Source organism: Miscanthus floridulus, chromosome 17 (assembly GCF_019320115.1).
Source record: "Miscanthus floridulus cultivar M001 chromosome 17, ASM1932011v1, whole genome shotgun sequence".
NCBI lineage: Eukaryota > Viridiplantae > Streptophyta > Magnoliopsida > Poales > Poaceae > Miscanthus > Miscanthus floridulus.
The window spans coordinates 24822983-24841577 of record NC_089596.1 but is presented as its reverse complement, the minus strand read 5'-3'; the positions used below and the strand labels follow the sequence as shown (position 1 = coordinate 24841577).

Sequence of the window (18595 nt, the reverse complement as noted above, 5' to 3'; positions counted from 1 at the left end):
ATGAGCCCCACATATCCCTTCATATACTTCACCCATCAACACCTTAGCTTCTTATTGATTTAAGCATTTAAGCAACACCCCATCGACTATTTTGTAATATAATTTATCATCTAGCAAAACATACTTAGTCGATTTATACCTTAGCCTCCTGGTAACCTTCTGTGATAGATTCTTAAGGTAATCCGCTATTTTAACTCTCCAATCATTATTTGATGTCTCACTACTTAAGACCTCTTGAAACACTCGATAACCTAACGCACTTTGAGCTAAACGATTAGTCTCTTGATTCTGTGCTCTTGGAATATGCTGAAGAGAGACATAAGGAAATTCTTTGAGCAACCTTTGGCACTCATCATAGTACCCCCTTAGAGTATCTTCTTTATATTCATATAGGCCGATCAACTGATTTATGATTAACTATGAATCTTTAAATACTTCAATTGCCTCGGCCTTTACTTTATGGAGAAGTTGAAGTCCCTTAAGAATAGCTTCATATTCTGCTTGGTTGTTGGTAATCATTGGTTTAGTTGGAAAAGCAAACTCAAAACTTGCCCCCGAGGTGAAATAATAATAATACCAATGCCACCACCTTGCTTGCATGATAATCCATCAAAGAATAACGTCCAAGGTATCGGCTCTACATAGCCAATACTTGGCTTATGATGTTGAGTGACAAAATCGGCTATTACTTGCCCTTTGACTGCTTTAACCGATTCGTACCTCAAGTCAAATTCCAACAACGCACGAATCCACTTCCCCATTGGCATGAACAGCATGTGCTTGATCACATCAGCCTTGGAAACAGCTTCCTAATGAGCGCATTTCTGGCAGCCATCTTCTTGGTCCCAAGCGCAAGGCAGGTGGTGATGACGGCGGGTAGGCCCTCAGGTATGGCAGTGACGGCGATCTCAAAGTAGTAGGTGCACTTCTCGAAGGAGAAGCTGACATTCCTAGGCACCCATCCCCCCTAGAGGTCGAAGGTGAGGAAGTACTTGACGTTGATGAGCCAGATGAGCATGCAGATGAGGCCGATGATCTTAGTGAGCGCCTCCCAGAACTTGTTGAGCTTCTTCTTGAGTGGTGTGTCGTCGTCCTCTTGCGATGCCTAGTGGATCTATGCATGGATGGCGCCGATCTCTGTGGCCATCCCGGTGCGCGCGACGATGCAGAGCACGGCGCCATTGATGATGGTGGTGTCGGCAAACACCATGCACTCCTTAGCCTGTATATCAGTGTCCTCCACTAGCAACGTGCAAGAGGTCTTGTTAACGGACGTCGTCTCCCCGGTCAGCGACCCTTGCTCGAGGCGGAGCATGGAGGTGAGCAGGGTCACGACGCGCATGTCAACGGGCACCTTATCCCCGACGCGGAGCTACACGATGTCGCCCGGGATGAGGTCCCGTGCGAGCAGCGCGGGGACCTAGCCGCCATTGCAAAGGACCATGACATGGTGGGACTAGATCTCCCACAGCGTGTCTAGTGCCCACTTCGCGTTGGCCTCCTACCACACCCCGACGGCCGTGTTCACAATGAGGATGAGGAAGATGACGAGTGGCTCGATGAAGGTGATGAGCGTCAGGGTGGTGCCTGAAGAGGTGGAGGAGGAGAGCATGAGGAGGAAGGAGATGGAGGCGGCCACGAGTAGGATGCGCACCAGCATGTCCTCAAATTGGTCCAGCAGTAGCCGCAGTGGCGACGGGCCCAGGTGCTTCACCAGCTCGTTCACCCTGTGGACGCGTAGCCACGCCGCGGCCTTGGTGGAGGAGAGGCCATGGGTGATGGAGACCCCCAGCCGCTCCTCGCAGTTCGACACCAACTGCGCCCATGTCGAGAATGTGGATAGGTCATCCGCATCGCCGGTGGCGGTGGCGGGCACCAGAGCTACGGCGATGGAGGAGTCGGGTGGTTGGTTCATTGGCGTGCGGTGCGGAGAGCTGGAGACCAGAGTGCGCCGCAATGAACCAAGCCGACGAAGTAGGGGATGGCAATGCCCACACTGGGGATGGACGGATGAAGCAAAGTGCAAGCACGGGCGGCGGAGTCATGGGAATCCAGGCAGCGGCACGCGCCGCGGCACTAGCAGCGGACTGCTCAGCCTTATCCTCTCGTATAGGTCAATACAGGCACATATAAAAATACGGCACCTGCAGGTGGGCCTAGCTACGCTCCAGATGTAGAAAAGGCCAAGGATGAGGAGAAAGCAAAATAGTAATGGCAAGTTCCCAATAAGACGAATAGTAATGACATTCTTAAAAACTTGAGAAATTGTAATGGCAAAAATCCAAATAACCCCAACTTAAAAGGCTTACCTTGCTAAGGAGGGACCAACACATGTGGACATCTCATATATTCTTTTATCTCCTTAAACGCCTTTTATTGTATGTCACCCCACTTAAATTATTGATCATTTTTCAACTTCAACAAGGGAGAAAACGACAGAACTCTTTCCGACAAATTTAAAATAAACCTTATGATAAAATTAATCTTACCAAACAAAGATTGTAACTTAGTTCTAGTAGTCGGGGGCACTGCCTCATCAATTGCTTTTATATTTTTTGACCAATTTTGATTACTCTCTCGTGGACCATGAAACCCAAAAATTATCCAGCTGATACTCCAAAGGCACACTTATTGGGATTCATCTTTAGACCATGTTTTCTTGTGCACTCTAAAGTCTCCCGCAAATTAGCTAGATGTTCCTTATACCCCTTGAATTTTACCATCACATCGTCAATGTAGATTTCAGCAATCTTACCGATCAACTTATGAAAAAATAATTCATTGCCCTCTGATAAGTTGCTTCGGCATTCTTCAAACCAAATGTCATCACAACCCATTCAAATAAACCGATTGCGCTAGGGCATCTGAAAGCTGTTTTTGCTACGTCTTCCTCAGCTATGAAAAATTGGTTATATCCTGCATTGCCATCCATGAAACTAATAACCTTGTGCCTGGCTGCTGCATCTACCAACATATCGGCTATCGGCATTGGATAACCATCCATGGGTGTAGCCTTGTTCAGATCTCTAAAATCGATGCAAACTCTTAACTTCCCATTTTTCTTATACATAGGAACAACATTCGATATCCATTCTGCATATCGGCATGGTCGGATAAATTTCGCTTCTAGCAACCTTTCAGTCTCCTTTTTTATATCATCAAGAACATTTGGGTTGAATCTCCTTGGAGCTTGTTTAAATGGCCGATATCTAGGTTTGATTGACAATCGATGTTCAACAATCGATTGGTCTAGACCAGGCATCTCATAGTATTCCCAAGTAAAAGAATCTTTAAATTCCTTTAATAAATCTACTAACTCTTGCTTATACTCAGGATCCAACTTCGCACTTACATATGTCGGCCTAGGCCTATCCCTATAACCAATATCTATCTCTTCTAATTCATCAGCCGACGTAAAGTCATGTCCTAGTTTACCATCTGTACCATCTATTGGATTATCCATTAAAACAAATTCTCAAAGCCGACTGCTTGGATTGACTGTTGGCTTTCATCATTGACTTTAATGAAGCCTCCTTCCCATAGCTTGTTAGAAAAAGAACTCGAAGTCTTCTAGCTCCCAATACATTGGATCAGCTGTTGCGATACTTACAAAATCATCAACACGAACTAGCTCAACATCGTCTCCATGACACTGAATCAAGCATTGATGCATGGTCGATGGTACATAATAATTTGCATGAATCCAGTCATGACCAAGGAGTAGACTATATGAACCTTTTCCATCAATGATGAAGAATGTGGTGAGTAAAGTCTTACTACCGATTGTCAGTTCGACATTCATTGCCCTCCTGGTCTTAGATGCATTACCCCCAAAATCCTTAAGTATCATGTCCGTCTCAATCAAATCTCCTGGTCCCTTGCCAAGCTTGCGAAAAGTGATATATGGCATAAGATTGATAGAAGCACCTCCATCCACCAACATCTTGCTCATCGTCTTCCCATCAACAAAACCTTTTACATATAGAGTCTTTAAGTGCCAATATTTGATTGGCTTATTGAATATAGCCTGTTGTATCACTGTTAACTTGACAACTATTTCCTCGTACTCCGATTCATCAAAATCCAAATAGACTTCTTGGTCTGCTGGAGCTCTAAATTCCAATGACAATAGAAAAGTCATTTGAATATTAGCCGATGGTTGACCCCTATTGACTGTTTGTTTAGCACGCCACATTGAGGTCTACTAGATGCCTGAACCTGTTCTAACTCTCTGTTCCTTAGGCGTTGCACCCTCCTTTTCTGGCTTCTTATCAAACCTCCTGGACACCATTGTCCTTCCTGCCAAATGTATTCTTCTTCATTATCTTCTTCTTCATAATCGGTCCAGTTTTGATCAACAACTCACTTCCCAAGCTGATCATAAACACTTCTATTTTTTAAGCACCGATCCATATTATGATGATACTCATCTCGAGCATGGATAGACCGGTAGTTGGCTTGAGATTGTCTGAACTCCCAATATTGCTCACTGCACTCTAGGCAATTTCAGACCTTCATTCCAACAAAATTTGAGATGTGACAAGCGGCCTTATCACCCCATCCCTTGACGTCTTTCCTGGCTCATATCAGCTCTTCTATTGGTCACGATGTCTTTTAATCTCTCTATATTCATTAGCCAATATTTGCATCTTTGGGTCAATGGTTCCGGCTTCTTTGGGCCTAGTTGATGTTAGGACTTTAAGTCTTCCCTTTAAGCAGCCTAGCATCAACCATGTTCTAATCTCTTGGGAAAGGATTATCATCAACTTTCATTTTTTGAGGTGTATCAAATTTGAGCCTTCCTTGCTGAATAGCCGTCTGTATATGTTGCCAGGAAAACTCTGCACTCATTAGTAGAATGAGAAGTAACATTGTAAAATTTGTAGAACTTCTTATTCTTCAACTGATCGGGAGGCAACATAACATGATTATCGGGCAACTTGATCTGTCCTTTCTCAAGTAAGAAATCAAAGAGCTTGTCCGATTTTGTGACGTCGAAATCATAGCTTTCTTCGACTCCTCTTCCCCAAGGGTTTGGCACCATTATTATCTTCTTACCCCAATTCTATTCAGCCGCGGCAACCTCTTCTTCTTCATCGTCTTCATAGCCGTCATCAACTGAATATGGATTATAGGTTTCGATAATTACGGCATTCTTCTGAAATCGGGTATCTCTGCGTATATTCTAGAATTGGCTATTGAGCCCTGCCACTCGTTGAGTCAACTGACCTAAATTGTCAAACTTTTATCCCAGCAGCTTCTCTCTCCATGTTGGCAATATTCCTTGAACGGCCAATGCAGCTAGCTGATCATCGGTCAAGTTCAATGAGAAGCATAAATTTCTGGTCTATCGGAATCTCTAAAGAAACTCGGTGCCCGATTCATTACTTCTCTGCCTTATAGTCGTCGAATCTATAATTTTCTTTTCTCCTATCCCAGTGTAAAAATATGTATGAAACTTTTTCTCTAGGTCAGTCTAATTAGCAATGGAGTTAACTGGCAACGATGAAAACCAAGTGAAGACTGGTCCTAATAGGGACAAGGAGAAAAAACGAACTCGATGGGCATCTTCAATGAATACTTCGCCCGACTATGTAAGATACCGACTGACATGTTCTATTGTGCTTATACTATCTTGGACCAGTGAACTTAGAAAACTTCGGGAGCTTGTAATTTATAGAAAGAGCGACCAAATCATACCATTCTGGATATAGGACGTTTGTACGAGAAGGTCTGCCGTTTTGGCTTTAAACCGAACTGATTCTTCATCATCTCAGTCACTCTAAGCAACAACTCATTAGCATTTGAATTTGAATTTCTCTGCAATTGCTGACCCATCTGTGGATTAAAATTCTGGATACCTTGATACCCCGAATTTAGAATCATATGAAGGGTATTGTAATCTGTGCCATAATGATACCATTGTGGAATCTCTATCTGTTGGGTCCTTTGCTGGTTTGCTGCTTGAAGTCTCTGGTTGTAGATGCTGTGATCTGTATCTCTACGAATCCTTTGAATTGATGGCGCTATTTTTTGAGCCGACGACGGTATTTGGCCTGATGTGCCAAAATCCGTTGATCTAGGATTATTTTGTACTTGATTGGTGGTGGCACCTTAAATTTGCTCAGATGAGCTCTAAATTGCCAGGACATCATCATTACCAGTTAGTGCTGCTTCTTGATGGCTAGTACCGGCTTGATTAGTCCTCTGAGTCGACGAATGTGGAATGTTGTAATAAGCCGGCCCAACCTGATCAATTGGAAATCTATGAAACACCTCTTTTATGATGTTGTGAAATGTGTTTAAGAAAACTGTATTATGGTTTAATATGGCATCATGAACAGATTTGCAGACATGCTACTACTAACCAGATAGGTGAGTTTTGTTTCCCAGACTTGACAACAGGAATGGCAATATATCTTAAAACCTCGGCAAAACGTAGAAAGAGCATGATCTGTTGTATACCAACCACAGAAGACTGCAAGGCAAAGGCCCGAGATCATAGGCAAAGGAAACCTTTAAAGAATTTAAAGGCCTCAGAAATATATCAATCATCACGTGATGAAGATCTTGGAGTATCTAGACATCAGAATAGATGAAAAATGTCGAGTCTCTCACAAGATCTTGATCATTGTCTTATATTGTAGATCATAAATGGGTACGAACAATTTCATCATAGGCATAACAACAAATGGATCAGTAGGAAGGAATGATAATGGCGCCTAGATCGAAACCAGTTATCGATTTCGCCTAAACAAAATTACGAAAATCAAAGTAAAATCAATACAAAGGGCCAGATCATAGACTAAGAAGATTGCAAAGGGAAGCTTTAAAAATTTTAGAGGCCTCAAAAACGCATGAATCATCATTTGTTCAAGGTCTTGGAGTATAAGACATCAGAATCAGAATCAGAATCAGAATCAGAATCAGAATCACAAGACCTTGATCATCGCTGGGTAGTGCAGATCAGCATGGGTACGAAGAATCTGATCATAGGCATGAGAACAAATGGATCAGCAAGAAGGAATGGTGATGGTGGCCAGATTGAAGGATGGTTACCAATCGAAGTGGTCATTAGCAGGCTACAAAAACAGTAGGAAATACAAAGCACCTGAATGTTGCCTTTCATGAGTGAAGTTTAGACTAATAAAAGAAATCATGCTACAGGCTGTACAACAAAATTTTGAATTAGGCAACGGACTATTAGTTATGTAACAAATGTAATCCGTAAGCTTTGAAAGGCAATAGCGCGCAACCCTAAACCAGTATGCTGAGCTTTTTTTTTTTTTGGTTAAAAAAGCCACCACTACAACCAGAACCCCCAAAAAAATTAGAACCAATGTCCACAAATCCGATAAATGAGATACTCTGCACATATAGATCATGTACAGGTCACATCCACAATTAATACAGTAGCAGGATCAATTTTGAATAAAAAATCAGAGCTGCTAGAGTGGGGATGCTGAACCTTCTCATCGTGGCTTGGCCATCTTATGGGCAGGAGAATGGTTTGTCAGCAGAGAGCAGAAATCAACTATTAGTAAGAGGCGAAAGCAACAGAGACCCAATCTGTTGACGCCAAACTGATCAATACGAACCCAGGTAGGGTTTCGTCTATTAGAGGCGAACAGCTCGTCTGCATATAGATCGTCGTCCATAGCGAAGGAGAGCGAGCCTCCGCGAGCGCTGGGAGAGGCAGATCCCACAGGGAGAGGTAAGAAGAGAGAGGGGAGGAACCAAACCGACGAGGGGACGACCCGAGGAACATCGGAGTGGCCGGGAGCACGGACGGACCGAGGGAGAGCGGAGCCACGCCGACCGGCCGCAGGAGGTCGCGCATAGGGGGGCAGCCGCGGCCGCGCGGGGCCCAGACCACCCGCGCCGCCCCATTTAGCGCGCACGCCGTGCCACGGGGGTCCGCCCGCACGGGGGGTGGGAGGAAGGGAGGCAGCTGCCGTAGCAGGTGCCGTCGTCGTCGCGTCGCGCCCGTCGTCGCTTCGGGAGGGAAGGGAGAGAAATGGAGGGAAGGCAGAGAGATGCGAGGGAGGAGCGGAGGCAGGAGAGAGGGGAGGGTCGCCGGTGCTCCGACAGCGGGGGGGCGCCGTCGCCCTGCTCGCCATCGCCTCAGGAGCGACGGAGAGAGAGAGAGAGGACGAGGAGAATTGTGCGTTGGTGTTTTTTTTTGCATCGAGAAGGGAAGGGAGCGGTAGATAATTACACGGACAAGGATTCTGGGGCGACGTGGCTAAAGGGAGACCAAGCAAAGGACCCTTTGGGAAGACATGGCCAATCAAAAAATTCGGGTGACGTGGCCTGGTTGCTCTGCCGGGGTTCACCTTAGGATTGTAGGGGGAGATGTCAAACAAAACTTAACTTTTCAACAACAGAAATGCTATACAACACACATGTGTTTTAGCACCGAAAAACACATGTATTTTTTTATCTCTCCCTTAATAATTTGTGTTCGTTCGGTTTCTAGGCGGGGATCATCGTGGGAAGCCTGGGCCTACATGACGTGATCGTGCACGTCGACGTGGAGAACGCGGAGGACACCTACAGCCGCTATGTGTCGGAGGTGCGCATCTTCTACATGTTCTACGTCAGTCTAGAGGCGGACGTCGCGGCACTGTGGAACGACATGCTCCGGGCCACCATCTTCACGTATGCGAGCGTCGCCACGTGCCTGCTCCTCGCGGTCTTCGTCTCCGGCGGCATATACGGTAGCATGATGAAATTGTGATCTGTGATCTGTGATGCCATGGCAATGGCGGCAGCGGCGGCGGCGGCGGATCTGTGATTTGTCCTTCCATAGAAAAAAATTGTGATCTGTGATCTATGATGCAAAAAAATTCCTATGTTCAAACTGCATAAAACACATGATTGTATAGTAGACAGACAACAAACTATCAATTGGGGCTTATCAAACTTTCGGAGATGAGGATGGATGAGTGGCTGTCTATCATCTAAACCAAACGCTTGGAACCCATCAACTTACGCATATTTGCCATCACTGTTTTTTTAAATAATATTTGCCATCACTATTGAAGCTACCATCACCCTCGAGACAAATCTATTAAACCTAATTAATTCATCATTAGCACATGTTTACTGTAACACCACGTTATCAAATCATGGACTAATTAGGTTTAATAGATTTGTCTCGTAAATTAGTCTCAATCTATACAATTAGTTTTATAATTAATCTATGTTTCTTTAAATTAGTATCCACGTATCCGAGGCTAAATTTGAGGAGGGAAACCAAACACCCTCATGCAGCACACGCGTCCTGATGACACGTAGGCCCGGTACTTCCGAACCCACCTGCCAATCAATCTAAGCACCTGGAGCGGAGAGGCGGGTAGAAATAGGAGTGGGCCCCACTGCTGGAGGGGAAGCCGTTCTCTCCGTTGCGAGCAACCGCATGCCTGCTTTTCTTCTCTCTTCGTTACGGGCACCCACCACCGTGGCGGGAGCTAGTTATGTAAGGGCGTGTTTCGATGGGCGACTAAAATTTAGTTGATGTATGGGGAGAATGTTGTATAGAGTATTTAGATACTAATAAAAAAACAAATTACATAATTCGTCAGTACTTTACGAGACGAATTTTTTAAACCTAATTAATTCGTTATTAGCATATGTTTACTGTAGCAAAACATTGTCAAATCATAGACTAATTAGGCTCAAAAAAAATCGTCTCGCAAATTAGTCACAAACTATATAATTAGTCTATATTTAATACTTCATGTATATATCTAAATATTTGATGAGATAGCGACTAAGTGCCGTGCCCGATGCTTTGTCAGCTGAAGCCATAGCTTGCGCCAAAGCCCTCCTCTCGGCGACGGATCTTGGTATATCAAGAATTTTAGAGGAAGTTGATTCTTCGGTGCTGCAACAGGCTCTCCTTTCGTCATGTATGGATTTGGCTCCCTACGGTATGGTGACTAGAGATGTTCGTGAATTACTTAGCGATTGTTTTGTATGTAGCGATATCTTTTTAAGTCCCAACAACTTGTAATTCGGTAGCCTATAATTTGGCTAGCTTTGGTTCAGCGGCAGATTCAACGGTGGGGTGGGACGGGGGCTCGAGCTCCTTACCGATACCGGAGCCCCGTAGACAAAGTTCTATCGTATAGATGAAACTAAGATTTAAGATCAAACAGCAGTTGAAGATACGTTACTATCATATTTTTTGTTCAGTTCCCTGAAATTTTCCATGGATCCGCAGCTATCTTGGTTTAAGTTGGGACTCGGGTGTGTCTTTTATATGGACTAACCCCCTCCTTTCGTGGCTTTCGATGTTGTCAAACACGCGGTTTAATATCAGGGCCTTAGAGCCGTAGGTTTGAATTAAAATAATAATAAAAAAACTCATCCACGCCGCGCACACTGCAGAACCCTCTCACGCCGCTTCCTCCCCCTGCCGATCGGGGAATCCAATGGCGCAAGCTTCGAGGCCACCGTCGTGGCACCCACCGAACCCTAGCCTAGCCGGCACCTTCCGGCCGGCGCCGGCTGCTCGCCGCCCCAACACGCCGCGGAGGGCGGCGCAGGTGATCGGCTCTTTCCCCACTCCGCGTGAGGGCACCGCTTTTCCCCAAATCTTCCTGGCGATCGCGGTTGCAGTCTATTATGGGGTTTTGTTGGGGTGGAGCGAAATGGGGGTTTTTCTTGAGATGATTTTGGTGTTTCTGTGCTCCGGGCGGGTTTTGTGGCGCCTGCTCGTGCGGGTTTAGTATTCTGAGGGGAAAAAAATTAAAAAGAAAAGAAGCAGAGCATCTTGTTGTTCGTCATGGCCCCGGCCAAAACTTCACGCAGTATCGCTTGGCTTTATTATGTGACGTTGTGCTGTGTACTACTAATAGCTACCAAGTGGAGTGGTGTTTTGCTGCGATCGAGTGGCTCACCAAGTTTCTGTTGGGTTCTTGATCTTTTTTATTTGTAATAGTTTCTGTGGATTGTTTTCGTTGCTGTGAAATTTACTGATGCGAGATAATTTGTTCCATTAGGTAGACAGCGTCTCTGGTGTGATTCTGTTCTCACGTTTATGTTATGATGATTTCCCTCGCACATTATTGTCTTGATGAGGTCTACCTGCAGAGCGCCTCTGTCTCACTCGTTCGCTCCATATGATTTTTAGCATGTACTACTTAACTGATGAATTAAATGCTGTGCTACTTTCACCTCGTAAAGTTAGATTTGACTCGATTACACAGATGTTTGGTGTCAATATTTGTGTTATCTTCTATCATGTTTTGAACACATACACCCTATCCTGTATTGAGATGGCCTTTCATTTGCTTCGCTCTACTACTCAGGACACACCTTGTGCAACATGTGGTGATGGTTCAGGAAACTTTACCCGTTGTCAGTGCAAGCAGTACCCAAGGTATTCGTAGGTCCCTTTCTTCTTATTGAATTTCGTGCTTGTATTCTGCACAGGCGATTTAATTATTTCATTGGTGCTTGTTTGCGGTTTGGTTGCCAATTTTCTCGAAGATATCCTCTTGATCAGTTGTGATTTGTGTTTATGCTTGTATATAAGTGCAAAGACGACTATTATATTGTTTTCTGAATGTCTGCCATTTTCTTTTGGTGCATAAGTCTGAAAAGATCTGTGGATGTAGCTCCAAAACTCTACATGTACCTGATTCCTTATTTTGGAAGATAGAATATTGACATGTGAAATATTAGCATCTTCCGGCTTTTATACTTCATACTATATTTCTCCAAAAGTAGAGGAATTCAGTGCATTACATCCGAACTTGGGAACTGTTGCATCGTAGCCATGTGCACATCTTTCTTCTATGTAGGCTCTAAGCGGATCATTCAAATAATTCTGTGGCCTGAGTTATGTTAAATTTTCATGCATTTCTTGTACATTGGCAGATCTTGAATTCTGTTATCTTAATTATAGCTGTATCGATATGAGAACGGTGATTTTTTTTTTTCTGTTTTGGTTCATTCCAGACAGGAAGAAATTCATCACACTAATGGGTCGACTTCCAGAGCCAAGGGAATTCTAAGACCAGACTCTTCTGATAAGCTGAAGACTCCTAGATATTCTGGCGGTACATATTCAAAACCCGAGGCACGAGTGAAGCTGATTCCTGCAGAAGCCATTACTTATGTACAACATCGGAAACCATATGGTAGAACTGTTGGCTCAGCTGGGTCACAAAAAAGGCATTGCAGACGAAGTGTAACACCACCGCCAAGTTCACGTAAAGTATCTCTTGTGGGATCGACACCACTCACTCAAAAACCTGTGCCATCTGGTTCATCCAAGAACCCGTGTTTATTATCTCCTAAAAGACTTGGGCAAACTGAAAATGGACACCCATCTGCTGGGGAGCACATAAGTAGCTTTGTCACTCCCCGAATCGCATCTCTGAAGAACCCTGCATCACCAAATCGCAAATCTTCACAACCTTCCAGTGCTAGTTTGAATACTGATGCTACTCCTAGAAATATTGACAGCATGGACATTACAAAGACACTCGCCGGGAGTTATGGTTCGAGTATTTTTCATTCTCAAGACCAGAGTAGTCAAAAGCTGCCTGCTAGTTTACCAAAAGAGGCAGTGGTAAATCCTGTGTCTCCTAGTCCCAAGCAAGTGCGTGCTCCACATCCAATTAAGGATCCTCTTGGTACAAAGGCAGAACCTTCTTCTAAGAGTGTAGGCACACCTGATAGTGGAAAGTTCTGTAATAGAATCATCAATTTAACTGCAAGTACTGCAGGTCCTGTCTTGCAAGCATTAACTGTGGAGCCTGCTTTGTTAAGCCCAACATCTGTGCTTAGTCAAAAGCCCATGGAGGTGTATCCAGATACAAGAGCTGCAGCTCCAATCAGGCAAGAACCAAGTGTGAAGCCTGTATTGCTGACCCCAATACCTGTTCACAGTGAAACTTCCACCGATGTATATTGTAATAGTAGATCAAGCCCTAATCCCAGCACAAATTTGTTGAACAAGAAAAGCAATCTGGCCACGCTGCAGCGCAAAGATATTTCTCCAGTACATAGGCCACAGTCTATGGCTTCTACAGAGCATACTGCTTTGTCAAAAGAAAGAAACATGGTGGACAAAAACATTTCTCCGACACACAGCCAGTCCATGATTCATACACAACTTACTTCACTGTCAAAAGAGATTTCAGCAGCCTCAACTAATTGTGACAGATCTTCAGGTATACTAAGGATCCTAATATGTTATTGAGCGTAACTCTTGTGAAGATATGCGCTCTCACCTATAGTTTTCACTTGCACATTTGAACGTGCTATGTTGTTGAGGTTCATTTCATCCTTTTTTTTTTGTAGAATACGCAGGAGAGCACAAGAAGCATTATCAATCAGAGGCCCGTTGGATGTAAGGAATTGGCTTATTGTGCATTTCTTTCTTGCTTTGTGTATGCATATATGTATGGGGAGCCACAATTATTCTATGGATGGTTATGCATGTTTGATCTGTCCTTTCACCTGAGCATAGGCAAATTTCGTTTCTCTACTGCACTGTTACTTGTTGCAGTCCCTGAGTATATCTTGCAGCCAGCCAGCCAGTCATTCAGTAATAATATTTAACCCACAGACAATTTGATATTCCAATGGCATAAACTCTTATACTTTTCAATAAGAACATAATCACTGACTGAGTGAGGGTAACACGTCACTGTATATTATAGTATTACTGAGCTGTTTGGGGCTGTCTCATGATTTTCAGTGATTGTTTGGAGCTATCTCATGACTGTAACAGGTGGAGAAGCTAATTCCTAGAACATTAATTGTCTACATCATGCTTCCTTCGGTTCAAAATAGATGTTGTTTAGGCTTTTTTGCTATTTTTAATTTTCAAAATACATATGGCTCTACAACTTCTATATAACTTTAGTATACTTTTCCTACTTTGCCCCTCCTTGATTTCATCATTAACTAACTACTTTTCCCATGTATCCCAAGCATGCATCAAAATTAATAGGCACACTTTAGGAAGGATTAAATGAGGGTATAAAGTTAGGCATCCTTAGGCTACTACCGAACAGGCCCTAACTCTAAAATGACATCTATTTTGAACAAGAGGGAGATGTAATAATCTATGACCTGAACGTTGAAGCAATGCGATTATGTTTTCTTCTGTAATATGTAAGTGTCAATCCTTTTGCTCTAATAGTGATATGTTATGAAATCTGTAATATTATGCTATTTTACTATCTGCATACTTTTCTTTCAGTCAAACACTAATATTAGGATTCCATGTTTCATGTAGGGGCAAATTTCATGTGACTGGAGAGTTGACACATACTTGTGATGGACTTGAAGCCCATTGCCCAGCTGTGATGGACTGCAGAGCTTATGAAGCTTCAAAGCAAATGCCTGAAATTTTAAATTTAGAGGCTGTACCTCTTGACCAGCTGTGGCCAAAAAAGTTCAGGATGAAACCCCCGGACGATCAGGATATTAGACTATGGTTTATAAGCAGTCACCAAAGGTATATATGCCCTAGTAAGTGTAGTTTCTACTTGCAAGGAACGCCAGGAACAGTTCTGGTTAAGTAACTTTCAAGTTGCATATATGCCAGTTACACTTGTGTCAGTGATTAAGTTTCTTAAGGCTTGTGATCACATCTATAATAAATGGTAAAACGTTTAATCTGGTCTTAAAAATCATGCAAGTGTCTATATATTTAAAAAATCAAAACCTTGGTATTTAGGAATCTCTCTGAACCTGTGCACATGTCATGCATGTATCTTCTCTCTGATTAGCTTAACAATCGTTTATTACAGGCCACACAGGAGTTTTAATCATCTTGTTGACAAAGTTTCTTCTCATATTGGCCTGTTGACCTGCATTGGTGATGCTGAATTGGCGATATTTTCATCCAAGCTGCTTGCACCAGACTATCAGAGTATGTATGCATGTTCTTTTTTGAAGAGAATGTCTGCATGTTCTTGCAAACCTCTGTTTCCATCACTCATCCTTTTACTGTTCTAACAAGATGAGTGTTTTTGCAAATCTGTTATTGTCTTCTCCCAAGCTTCTTTCTTGCTTGCTTGCATTTTTTTTTTGCTAATATAGTACTTGGTGGATTTGTTTCTATCACTTGACTTGCACAGCACATGGAGTTTGCATGGACCTGTTTAAAATATTAAAGAGTTTTTATTATATCTTTGGAAAACTAGTGTGCAGGTATAAATTTGTCATCTGACTTCTAAACAATTATTACCATAATAGGGAAGAATGATGAATTGTATTTTTGGGGTGTCTTCGGGAAACATCTGAGGAAGAAGTGGCGTAAACCCAACAATCATATACAAAACGTTAACAGAAATTCCAGTCCACCAAATGAAATTTCTTGTGACAGATCTGAGGAGATAGGCATGAAATTGGATGCAATAAAAGGCAGGGAGAGACAGAATGCCATATCTGAAATTGGTGTGACATTGGATGCACGAGAAGGTGAAGAAATAGACAATACAATGCATGTCGCAAAAGACAGCGCTATAGTGAGGGACAATTATGAGGGGATTGCAGAGGCATTGGATTTAACAGGTGGCAAGGAGACTGATAGGGACAATGACTGCGTGGCAGTGCTCAGAACTCCTGATTCAAACCCTGCATCCAGTTGCACAGCTCCTGCTGCTTCACTTCTTAACAGATGCTGCAGTCATGACTCTGCAAACAAGAACAATTTTAGTTTAGAAGGTTACACTATTCAACTGATTGCTCTAAGTCTTGTTTTGATCAATCCTCAGTTTCTGATTAAGCTTCTTACTTTCCATTTTTTTTACAGATTCTGCATGTCAACCTGCTGACAGTTCTTCGGCTAGCTCAGAGCTTATGCTGGACATGCCCCCTGGGTTTTCTCTAGATGTGCCTCCTGGCTTCACAAAAGCTCACCGTCAGCTTCAGATCAAAGATACTCCAGTGTCTTATGCCGATGCTTTTACCAGTCTAGTCTTGGACTGTCCTCCAGGATTTCCTATTGATATTCCTCCTGGCTTTACTGAAGTTCACCACCGTCAGCTTCAGATCAAAGATACTCCAGTGTCTTATGCCGATGCTTTTACCAGTCTAGTCTTGGACTGTCCTCCAGGATTTCCTATTGATATTCCTCCTGGCTTTACTGAAGTTCACCGCCAGCTCCCTGCAATTTCTTCTGCTAGACCAGAAGCTGGTGTTTCTATCCATGGCACTGAAACGAAGCCTCTCATTAGGTTCTCTCTAAATATTCCAAGGTCTGTTAAAATGGAAGATCCTCCTGGATTTACTGTGCATGCGGTGAAAAAGGAGCCTTGGTTGCCTGTTCATCAGATCACAGAGAAGCAAACTCCATCTCGTTTGACATCTGGTGCATCTCCACTGGCAAAAGGTGGAACAGCCGATGAAATGAAAAAAAAATAATTTAGTTTTGACCAAATTTATAGTTTGATGGTAAGTTGTTTTAGCTGTCCTAAGTCAAACTTATTTAGTTTTGACCAAATTTATAAAAAAATACATAAACATCTATTAACGTATTTTTTATAGACTTTATAAAAATTGGACAGATTCGACTTAGACAAAGCTAAAACAATTTATAATATCAACCAGAGCAAGTCAGTATCTGCACCATCCGCTTGGGAGTACCGACTACCGAGTACGTCCACGCCTCAGTTGGCCACGATGCACTTCACCGTGCTAAGCTCACTTAATACTGTTCTCTTTCATCCGTGATCAAGTTTCTTCGTACTATTCTACGAGGCAACAACAATGCTATTCAGCCATGGAACAGTATTTTTCTCTCACAATATTTCAGCATAAATATCAGCATAAGCCAATTTTCAACATCAGCAAACAGGAAACTTTGAGTTACGATAATTACTATGTTAATTTACTAAATGGTTTACTATAACGTTATGGTAAATATCCCCATGTGTTATAGTAACCCAACTATCGTAAATATGTATTGACATTATCGTAAATTAGTGTATAAAATTATCGTAAATGGATGTGGCTACAGAATAACTTATTTTGTAGCCGGCTACTGAATAGCCTCTCCATATATATATATATATATATATATATATATATATATATATATATATATATATATATATATATATATATATATATATTATATATATATATTTATTTATGATGCATAATCAAACAGGACTTAACCCTATGCAGCCACCGCCACCGATACGCCGCTTACGGCAACTCTTCCCTAGCTACCGCCGCCGTCACCGCCGTGCCTAGGTCCCCTCTCCTTCCTTTCCAATGCATCAGCCGGGGATAAGAAGGGAGGGGACCCATTCTTTTTCCCGCAGTTTCATATGTAGTTGCTTAGGGTTTAGTCCAAATAAATTCTTCAGCAAAATCAAATGATTTTAGGTCGGGATCCTGCGATGAATTAGGTGATTCCCACGACGAGATCGCCGTTGCAGGCGTCGATTCATCGACGGGCGGCCAATTTGTGGTTTTTATTTGCAAGAGGAGGGGTGCTTCTGGGCGCTCCCAATGAGGACGGGTACTTTGGGTCATCGATCTCTTCATCGATGGTCGTGGAGAGAAAATCAATGTTTGGAGGTGATGTATCCGCATCCTATGTTGTTCCTGATGATGCAACTACCAATATTATTTCATGGATTCAAATGCGTTTTGGACTAGTTTCAAAGTGTTGGATCTTGCGACATGTCCAATGTCTTTGGATTGGTCGTTGGATTCGACATAAAGACTACACTTTGACTTCGGCGTTCGAGGAAGACGATGGAAGAATCTGGATAGAATATTATGTATTTTTTATTAAAGATTTTTTCATGTGTAATTTGGAGATATACTATGCCGAGTTTTAATATAATCCCCATTCCCTTGGCAAAAAAATATGATGCATAATCAGTATCATTAGATAAATCATTAAATAGACCAGCACGATTCACGTAGTGACATTTTTTTGAACATAGGAAGTATCTTTTAATCAAAGACTATTGACCCTGCTTTATAGAAAGCGACATATTTATTGGGAATACCGTCTTACATAGAAAAGTATAAGCGACTTATGAACATATATTTCGCAACATTACATGAAAATCTCTAGACTCCCACTACCCAAATCAAGAAAGTGTATTCCCAAATAAGGAGTAATAAGAGAGAAAAAAGGAGTTACTAGCGTCTGGACATCCGTTCCGAGAAGCTAGCATCGGACGCTGCTGTAGGTCGTAGCTGAATCATTTGGACATTGCCGCAGGCTAGCTCCGCACCCATCCTGAGCCCCACCCGATCCTCGGTGTCTGTTATTGTTCGGCCCCTGGCTGCTTCCACGAGGTCCCATCCTGTAGGATCTCTGGTTAGCCTAGAGGGGGGGTTGAATAGGCCTGTCAAAACAAACACTCAAACTTTCATCAAATTCAACATGTGGCACTGCCGCTTTGACCTTGCGGCACTGCCGGACAGCGGCACTGTTGGGCTAGAATAGCGGCACTGCCGCACCTATAGACAACTTCGAGTCACAGTTCAAAATCAGTTAATGTAAACTTGAATCGGAGAAATTTTTTAGCTTTCTGCAGGTATGAGATTCACAGATCGAGAGCTAGAAGTGGTAGGAACACAACACACAAGTAGA

At 42.9% G+C, this 18595-nt stretch overlaps 1 protein-coding gene and 1 pseudogene across 1 annotated transcript; one reads left to right on the top strand and one right to left on the bottom strand.

Annotated features, from left to right (window-relative positions):
- Positions 1-784: 784 nt before the first annotated feature.
- Positions 785-1915, bottom strand: LOC136515426 (calcium-transporting ATPase 4, endoplasmic reticulum-type-like; annotated as a pseudogene).
- Positions 1916-10393: 8478 nt separating this feature from the next.
- Positions 10394-16594, top strand: LOC136518539 (uncharacterized). Its single transcript, XM_066512212.1, has 8 exons — positions 10394-10553; positions 11319-11389; positions 11971-13190; positions 13321-13369; positions 14264-14485; positions 14781-14902; positions 15229-15699; positions 15788-16594. Exons 1-8 carry the CDS (start codon positions 10440-10442, stop codon positions 16396-16398), a joined length of 2880 nt encoding a protein of 959 aa, XP_066368309.1. The 5' UTR covers positions 10394-10439; the 3' UTR covers positions 16399-16594.
- Positions 16595-18595: the final 2001 nt, after the last annotated feature.